The 8,947-nt window shown below is 58.6% G+C and overlaps 2 protein-coding genes across 10 annotated transcripts; one reads left to right on the forward strand and one right to left on the reverse strand.

The window, feature by feature from the left end:
- On the reverse strand, nucleotides 1-4,788 carry Gps1 (G protein pathway suppressor 1). 9 transcript variants are annotated; one of them, XM_085694222.2, is made up of 14 exons: nucleotides 4,652-4,788; nucleotides 3,813-3,905; nucleotides 3,215-3,396; nucleotides 2,610-2,774; nucleotides 2,389-2,524; nucleotides 2,226-2,303; nucleotides 1,991-2,048; nucleotides 1,559-1,644; nucleotides 1,269-1,363; nucleotides 1,076-1,181; nucleotides 921-1,001; nucleotides 696-833; nucleotides 489-623; nucleotides 1-415 (listed from the first exon to the last, which is right to left on the reverse strand). In XM_085694222.2, exons 1-14 carry the CDS (start codon nucleotides 4,682-4,684, stop codon nucleotides 341-343), a joined length of 1,461 nt encoding a protein of 486 aa, XP_085550348.1. In that variant the 5' UTR covers nucleotides 4,685-4,788; the 3' UTR covers nucleotides 1-340. The 9 variants fall into 9 exon arrangements, with proteins under 9 accessions (XP_085550348.1, XP_085550347.1, XP_085550346.1 ...); XM_085694221.2 differs by having other exon boundaries at nucleotides 1,991-2,051; XM_085694220.2 differs by having other exon boundaries at nucleotides 2,610-2,786.
- Nucleotides 4,789-4,834: 46 nt separating this feature from the next.
- On the forward strand, nucleotides 4,835-7,994 carry Rfng (RFNG O-fucosylpeptide 3-beta-N-acetylglucosaminyltransferase). Its single transcript, XM_048429422.3, has 8 exons — nucleotides 4,835-5,092; nucleotides 5,370-5,418; nucleotides 5,834-5,936; nucleotides 6,037-6,190; nucleotides 6,470-6,558; nucleotides 6,639-6,804; nucleotides 7,110-7,195; nucleotides 7,285-7,994. Exons 1-8 carry the CDS (start codon nucleotides 4,835-4,837, stop codon nucleotides 7,364-7,366), a joined length of 987 nt encoding a protein of 328 aa, XP_048285379.2. The 3' UTR covers nucleotides 7,367-7,994.
- Nucleotides 7,995-8,947: the final 953 nt, after the last annotated feature.

Consider the following 8,947-nt stretch of genomic DNA (forward strand, 5'->3'; position numbering starts at 1 on the left):
CAGTGATCAATCTGTACTTTAATGGGCTACATTGCTGCAGTCAGAACTACACAGACAGACAGGAGGGTTTCGAGGTCCCCTACCTGGGCATTGCACACAGTCTGTTTCACTGGACAGAAATCTAGAGTCAGGCCTCAGTGGCCATAGCGGGCAGCTTGCCTACCACAGCAGAGTACCTCAGAGTGGAAGGCCAATGAACTGGCATCCAAGTGGCCAGGCTGCTCTAATGAACCACACATAGTCTGGAGCCTCCTCTGAGGAAAGCAGGCAAGAGGCCCAGGTGCTGCTTCCGTGGGCTGGGCAGGAGTGCGGACCGGTCTCTGCAGGTCGGGGATGCCTTTCACATGTTGGTGCTCATCCGTGACTGGCTGTTGGCTGGAGTCAGCTCCCCTTGGCTCCCTTCTCTAGGCGGAGACTGCAGTGGACAGGAGGGGTTCAGTGGAGGCTGTGTAAGCGCTGCCCGTTCCTTCACACCCCGGGCTGCTCACCTTGACGTGGATCTGGTTGCGCAGCACAGCTGCCCTCAGAATCATGGCCTTGGCACGTCGCTGGAACTCCTTGCCCATCAGCAGGGACTTCTCAAAGGTGGTGCTGCGCTGATCCACATCTCGAGCATACAGTATCTGTACAAGTATGGGAGGTTCAGAATGGCCCAGCAGGCCACGCCCCCAACAATCCCAGCCCTAACTACGCACCTTGCTGTGTGAATCGATGCGGGCATTAATGAGCCCCTCCAGGATGAGCTGTGTTAGCTCATCCTCCAGAGCCGCAACTGTTGTGTTGAAGGCTGCAGCCATCTTGTGCATATCAGCTGACACGTAGGGGCTGAAGTACTACAGGACGGAGGCCACAAGCTGTCCACTGTCCCCAGTGTGTGTGCCCCATGCAGCCTCTAACTGCCACTCCCCTCCCCCACTTACTTGGATGAGAGCCCGGTTGCGAATCTGGGTATACAGCGTCCGGACATGGGGGGCCAGGTACATGTCCAACAGCAGGTTGTCCTGCAGAGGAGAACTGGTCAGTGACCTGAGGCACAGGCTAGCCCAGTCTCAGTGCGACTGTACCTGTCTCCTACCTTCATCTCGTCCAACATCTTCAAGCACGAGGCGTACTTGGACTCATAGAATTTGAAGATGATGTCTCTGACCTGTGGCTCCAGCTCCAGGAACAGCTTGAAGGAGCTGAGGACACCAGAGTGCTCAGCTAAGAAGGGACTAAGGGCCTGACCCTGGGCAGGAACAGGAGGTGGGAGCTACCACCCAACTTACCTGCTGGAGATGACATTGCGTTGCAGCTCCTGACGGTCAAAAGTGGCTAAGGCACACAGGCCACCATAGACAGCCACATTGCTGGGGGACAGCAGCTGAGAGGCAGAAGGGGAGGTGGGGCCACGGGTGCACACACCAAGAAGGAAGCCCAGAGCCGGGGCCTGGCCTTCCCACTACCCACTCAGACAATGCTTTGACTTCATTCAGGAGAGGTTAACACCTCAATCCATGAGCCCTCACTTCCTCTTATGGACTTGGAAAGCTGAAGAGTCCCACGTGCTCCTCCTCACCTCTGGGAAGTCGCAGTGATCAAAAGAAGCCAGAAGGAAGCACTTCGCGGCTTGCTTATACTTTCGTGCAGCCAGCTCAGCCAGGCCTAGAGGGACCAGGCAGGAGACAGGTGAAGACAGGCTATTAGAGGAGGCTGCTAGAGCCCTAGGAGACTGGTCATCAGTGGACAGCCCATTGGCCTTGCCCTCAGTATTCCTCAGTTTGTTAGTAACGGCATCTAACTGAAGACATTCTTGTAAGTATGTCTGCAGGGAAGCCTCAAAAATGCCCGTAACACAGCCAGGCTTGGAAACCAGCTGATCTACTTTCCCACGCCCCACCGGCTTCTCTACCTGAACACAGACACACATGGAAGTCCTGGAGCCTGCCAGTACTGCATCTCTAGCTATTTCCCCAAGGTTACAAGGGCTTGAGATGTCTGGAAGCCTCACCTGCAGCACACTTGAGCTTGGTGAGGATGGCCTGGGTCTGGCTGTCCCGCTCTCCACGCTGCTGCAGGGGAAGGCAGCAGATATGAGAGGCCCTGCCCTGTCCTCCTTGTTCAAGAGGCTCTATTCCCTGTCCCCCAGCCTACCCAGGGAAGGGTCAAGAGCAAACTCAAAAGGACGTTGAGGCTAGGAATGGGTATGGGAGCTACCAGGGGGCCACCATGGAGGTGGATCTTACCTCCGCAATCTCTGGAGTAGACTCAGCCTTGCTGACATAGCTTAACACATGAGACCAATTTTGCAAGTAGACACTGACCTGGCAGATGAGCAGGCAAGGCCGAGCTAAGTCTGGGTGGCCTCTCCCGGGCCCTCCATGCCTACCCACTTGTCACCTAGGTCACCTTGATGACATTGAGGCACATGTTGATGACATGCTTAGCACTGGTACAGTAGTCTCGGGCTCGTGAGTAACATTTGAGGGCGTTGCTGAGGTCCCCACAGTCCAGATAGTGATCACCTAGGTCGTCGTGGCCGCGCCTGTAGGCCTGGGAGTGAGTGGACACTGGTCGAGGAGCCAGCCAGGCCCAGCTGCCCGCCTCCCTTGCCCAGAGCAGGCCGGCACCTGATGCTCTCTTTGATGGAGTTGCCCTTGTAATTCTTCAAGTCTGTGTCCAGCTTCTCCAGTTTCAACAGGGCCTTCTTCCGAGTGGCCTCCACCCAGGCTGTGTCCAGGGGTGGGGGCTCCACTCCACTCTCAGGGACAGCATCAGGTGCGTTCTGCAGCTCCCTGGAGGATAACCTAGCCATCAGGACAGCGACAACCACAAGAACCAGGGAGGAAGGGAAGAGGACAGAACAAACTATAGGCTGGGTGTCAAGAGGCCTTTGCCTTGCCCCATCCAAAGGCCCCATCTGTACCAGGGGCCCTTTACAGAGAAACTTCCTGACCTAGGACCCACAGTCAGATAGGGAAGTTTTAATGGAGGATAAAGGGTTTTGACCCCCCCTTTTTTTCAGGGGTAGGGGGGAGGACAGCTAAACCAGGTTCTGAAGAATTAGTATTCCAGCTGTGTGCACATAGGCAAAGGAAGCCAGGAGAGGGAGAACAGGGCCTGGGACCACTTCCCTGCCACAGGACTTAATGTACAGAGGTACTGCTACACCTCAGATAGGATGCTGGGCATGACGGGCACAGAACGTAGTCACTTGCCCCCTTCAGGGCCTTACCTAGTAGCCTCAGAGAGCTTCCGGTGGATCTCTTCATACATATCCACATTGAAGGTCCTCTGTACGAAAGACAGGGCCATTTTCAAGGCCTCGACCCGCAGTGGAGGACATCGGTCAGCAATGAACTGCAGCCGCTCAATGCGCATCAGGCCGCTGTAGCTGGCTGCATACTGCTCCAGGTCCTGGGGGTGGGGGTAGGGAATGAGCCAGAATACCAAACCTTCCCTTAGGCCTACAGAACTGACTGCTGTCCCAGATTCTGGGAAGAGCCCACTAGTGTGGACAGGGTTCCAGCTCTGCACTGGAAAGCGGGAACACAGACATACCCGACAAGTGATGGAAGTTGGGGTGACAACAGATTACAAAGTGTTTTGGCTGGAAATAGGCCTTTACGGAGGTGTTCCCACTAGGAGGGTGCAAAGTCTTAAAACTGCCTGAGAAGCCAACCCAGACGGGCAAATGAAAACCCAGTTTCCTGGCTCCGAAAGTGTCACTAAAGCATCACCATCTCCCAAAGCTATCCACTACAGTGGGGAGTCTGATTGGACCCCTCAACAGACCCAAGTGATGGTAGTCCTCCCCGCACGAAGATCCGTACCAGGGTGGGATTCTCCACCACGTAGTTGATATCAGGTGCGTTCTGGGGATCTTCCTGGGGGTCGACATCAATCTGCATAGGTTCCACAGCCCCCTGCAATACAGAAAAAGCTCCATGACACACAGCACCAGGGAGGGCGGGGACGCTGCTGTCCTCCGTGGTCGGTCCTGCCCAACATGTCCCAAGGCACAACTGCGCTGGGCTCCCACAGGTATTGGTGGCCAAGCGCCCTCCTCTGCTCTCCCACACTGGTGTGGGTCACAGTTCTCTGACTGACTGCAGGAGCCGTCAGGCATTCCCAGCCGCCACACTGATTAATGAAGCCTCCTCCAGGTCACAGATAATAAAATAGATCGACACCCTCTCTGCAGAGTCAGGAGAGCCACAGCAGGCAGGCCACGGAGCGGAAGAGGCGCCGGGACCTCGGGCGACGCCGAGGGCCGCCTCCCGCAGGCAGGGCGCGCCGCGGTACCTCGGAGAGCAGCGTGCAGGCCGAGAGGCTGGCGCTCAGGCTGTAGTCGCCCGACGTCCCGGGCCGCAAGTCTGACCTGCTGTGCGCAGGGCTACGGCTCAGGTCTGAGGCCGACGACGAGGCGGAGCTGGGCGCCGGGCTGCCCCGCATCCTGACCGCTCCCGGGCCGCCTGCACCCGCACGGAAAAGCGTTGGCGCGCGAGGCGGGGGCGGGGCGGGGGCCGGAGCCCAGGGCGGCCCGCGAGGCTGGCGGGGCTCGCGCGCCCAGGCCTGAGCCGCGAGCCGAGCCCCGCCCGCCGCGAGCCCCGCCCACCAAGCCCGACCCGGACCGCACGGCCGCGCGGCGAGCGCAGCCGCCAACCCCTACCTGCAGGTTAAACACCTGAACCGGCAGCGGCATCTTCCACCCCCGGCGCCGCAGAGCGACGTTCACTTCCGGGGCGGCGCGGCCGTCAGTTCCGGGTCGCGGCTCGGGGCGGGGCACTGGTCGCTCTTAAAGGGGCCGCCTCAGTCTCAGGCGGGCGCACAGCGCCCGGGCCGGGGCGAGCGTATGAATCGTGTGCGGGGTCTGCTGTGCCGGGCCTGCCTCGCGCTGGCCGCGGTCCTGGCCGTGTTGCTGCTGCTGCCGCTGCCGCTGCCCCGCGCGCCCGCACCGGACCCCGGCCGGATCCCGACTCCTGGTCTGTCTCTCGAGGTCTCCCGCCTGCAGCCCGACGATGTCTTCATCGCAGTCAAGACCACTCGGAAGAACCACAGCCCGCGCCTGCGGCTGCTGCTGCGCACCTGGATCTCACGAGCCCCGCGGCAGGTGCGCGCCCCGCCCCCGCCGCGCAGGTCCGGGGTCCTGGGCTGGCTCTCTCTCCGCACCTCTGGTCCCGGGATGGACCCTCCTCCCCGCACCTCTGGTCCCGGACTGGACCCCCTCTCCGCACCTCTGGGCCCGGGCTAGCACCCCTGCCTGCATCTCTGGGCCCGGGCTGGACCCTTCCCCGCACCTCTGGGCCCGGGCTGGACCCTTCCCCGCACCTCTGGTCCCAGACCTACTCACTGCATCCTCTGGTGCCTCACGGTGTTTTCTCCCTCAGACGTTCATCTTCACCGACGGAGAGGACCCTGAGCTCCAGCTGCTGGCAGGTGAGATGCCCCTACCCCCTGGACTGAATTGTAGCTACCGGGGCAGTTCTGTTCCTGTGTCAGGCACCTGGCTGGATTCACAGAGCTAGTGGAGGGCAGAGCCGGGATGTCCATCCATGGCCAATCCACCTTCCAGTGCCCATCCTTCCTGCCATCAGCTCCTCACCCGCCCCACCCCCAGTTCCTGGTAGGGCGCCACTGACCAATGGCACCCACCTTCCCTGAGGAAGCCAAGCCCGTCGGCAGTCACCTGTTCCCACCTGGGCTGTTCTAAGTAACTGTCATTTGTTTCAAAATGAGGGCTGTGGTTGGACTGCAGCTGAACCCGATCCGGTGACTGGACAAGCGTGTTCCAGCCTAAACCAGGAGACAAGCTGGAAGTCAGCCCTCAAATTTCCCATTTCCAACCGTATAGGCGGCCGCATGATCAACACCAATTGCTCTGCTGTGCGCACCCGCCAAGCGCTGTGCTGTAAAATGTCGGTGGAGTACGATAAGTTCATAGAATCCGGACGGAAGTAAGTAACTCACCCATCAGAGAACCCAGGGCTGAGCGTGCTGGAGGCTCCCACGCAAACGGGGGGCCCTCAGTGCATAGGCCTCTCCCTCCGCCTGCAGATGGTTCTGCCACGTGGATGATGACAACTACGTGAACCCCGAAAGCCTGCTGCACCTGCTTTCCACCTTCTCTTCCAACCAGGACGTCTACCTGGGGCGACCTAGCCTGGACCACCCCATTGAGGCCACCGAGAGAGTCCAGGGTGGTGGCGCCGTGAGTGCTGGGCCAGCATCCTCCCCGAGGTTGACCTAGTGAATTGGGCAAGAACTGAGGCTGGGCTAAGACAGGCATGGGCTGGGTGAGGCCCTTGGAACTAGCGAACCAAGCACAGTGATAGGCAAGGGTCTAGAGGCCACTGTGACTTGTTAGGAACATCTTGTGCCCTCTGCAGACTCTCCTGTACGGTGGCCCAGGATGACACGATTCAGCTGGAGGGTTGACGGTGAGGAGCCCTATCCTGGGCAGCCTTGACCGAGCTTTCCCTTTTTCCAGTCAAACACAGTGAAGTTCTGGTTTGCTACTGGTGGGGCTGGGTTCTGCCTGAGCAGAGGCCTTGCTCTCAAAATGAGTCCATGGGCCAGGTAAGTGGGAGGCTGGGAGCCCAGCTGCCTGGCTTGGGGAGGGTGAGGGATACGTCGGTGCTGACTGACCTGCCCTCCAGCCTGGGCAGCTTCATGAGCACGGCCGAGCGGGTACGGCTCCCTGATGACTGCACAGTGGGCTACATTGTGGAAGGGCTTCTAGGTGCCCGTCTGCGCCACAGCCCCCTCTTCCACTCCCACCTGGAGAACCTGCAGAGACTGCCGTCCGATGCCATTCTGCAGCAGGTGAGACACCCGAACCTGGGCCTCAGCCCACTCCTACAGGGACTCAGCCTTTCTCCCAGGGGGTCTCCCAGTCGTGCAGAGCTCAGGAGAGGGCTAGCCGCAGGGTGTCCTTGTCCCTGGGGAGTGAGCCCTGGGCCAAGACCTTGCCTGCTGGATGAAGGATCCTCGGGAGCAGAAGCTCATGACAAGTCTCAGAGGGGCTTCTTTATGAAGGGTCACTGTCTTGCTTCCCTAAGCCTCTACTTTAGCAGGTAAAGTACCCAAGAGGAAGAACTGACCCCCACTCTCCCCCATCCCCCTCCCAGGTCACCCTGAGCTATGGGGGTCCTGAGAACCCACGTAATGTGGTGAACGTAGCTGGAGGTTTCAGTATACAGCAGGACCCTACACGGTGAGTGGGCACCGGGCTCTTTCAGCCCCGGAGGGCTCTGGTGTCAGCCCCCTGCCCAGCAGAGCTGACCTCACTTCTTCCCCTGGCAGGTTCCAGTCTGTGCACTGCCTTCTCTACCCAGACACCCACTGGTGCCCTATGAAGAACAGGGGTGAGGTAGCTTTTCAGTAACTGATGACCCCTGGTGGCTGCTCGTCCTGGCTCCCTCGGGCCTTGGATTCAGGCAGTCAGCAGAAGACGAAACTGCTTGAAGGCCTCCCACGATCCTTCTTCCAGTTGGGACACAAGGTACCTCGGGATCGTGAGTACAGCTGGACTGTGTGTGCGGAGATCACAAGAGCAGCAAGAAAAGTAATGCCGCCGAGCTGTATGCAGACGCTGTGGCTCGGGAGGGGACGGGTCCCCGACCTCCCACAGCCGCAGCTTAGGGTGGTGCCAGGTGGGCTCCAGGCCTGGCCACAGACTCCTCCTGGGTTGCTCACAGAGCCGCTGTCCAAACCCAGAATGTGCAGACGACCTGGCCACTGGATGCTTACGGTCAGCCCAAGGCTGCGCTTCCCAGCCAGGCTGCTGTTCATTGTTACCTCAATCCCTGGCCTCCCGGAATCACCACCAGGAGACAATCTTCCTCTAACTGGAGGTTTAGGGTTTTCTTCCCCGAGCTTCTCCGAAATCAACAGCACAGCCAGAGCCTTTCCTCTGGGCCCCTCCGGAGCAGGATGCAGCCCCAGCACCTTTCTCAGGGGCGTCCTGCGGGAAGCGGCTGCAGTACTGAGTAAAGGCTTCTGTGACATTCTTAGTTTGGCTCCTCTTGTAATAAGTGAGCAGGACACCTGGCAGCTCGGCTTTGCAGATGTCCACACACCCGCTCATTCCTCCAGGAAGGCCTGCTCCTACAGCACCAGCCACCTCCTTAGCCCTCCATACTGTGAGGCCAAACAGGACTAGAGAGTAGTCTTTCTCAACACATGGGATGGAACATACGTGAACGTGGCTGTAATGTGCATAACTGTGCCTGTGCCAGTAAGGGCACAGATGTTTTGTGCGTGGGTATGCTGGTGATATGAGAGAGAGTAGGCATAGCTGCTGTGTGCATGGTTGTGCCTGGGTACATGAGAGTGTATGGGCATAGCTGCTGTGTGCATGAGTATGTGTATGCCTGTGTACACGGGCACATATATAGTGTTTGTGTGAACATGACTGAGAGAGGGTCTGTACCCTGGCCCATGTGTGCTTGTTGTGTGTGTTGGTGCATAGAGAGGTGATTGATGGTCCCTGGCTTAGGATGGTTCAGCTTAGGACATTTGTTTTGTTTTGTCTGAGACAGGGTCTTCTTTTGTAGCCCTAGCTGTACTGGAGCTTGCTGTGTAGACCAAGTGAAACTTGAACTCACAGAGGACCGTGTGCCTCTACCTCCTGAGGAACGGGAGTTCCAGGTCAGCCAGGGCTAAATTAAGACACTGTCTCAGTTAATCCTACTGTAAGTTAAGTGGTCTTCCCCGGGACTAGGGGTGCACCATGCAATTCTCTCTCCAGATTCTGAGTAGTTGACAGCCCCAGCAATGAGGTCTCGACGGTGGATACGCAGAACAGGCTGTGTTCTTAAGCTAAGGTGCCGTGGGAGCTAGATCTGTTAAATACTTCCCATCTATGATGATTTCAACTTGAGATGGGCTTACGGCTTCCCGTTGTCACTAGAGGGGCTTGTGTGTGTGAAGGGCAGGAAGCAATTAGTCGTGACTGGGTTGTGCT

Source organism: Myodes glareolus, chromosome 9 (assembly GCF_982192425.1).
Source record: "Myodes glareolus chromosome 9, mMyoGla1.1, whole genome shotgun sequence".
Taxonomy (NCBI): domain Eukaryota; kingdom Metazoa; phylum Chordata; class Mammalia; order Rodentia; family Cricetidae; genus Myodes; species Myodes glareolus.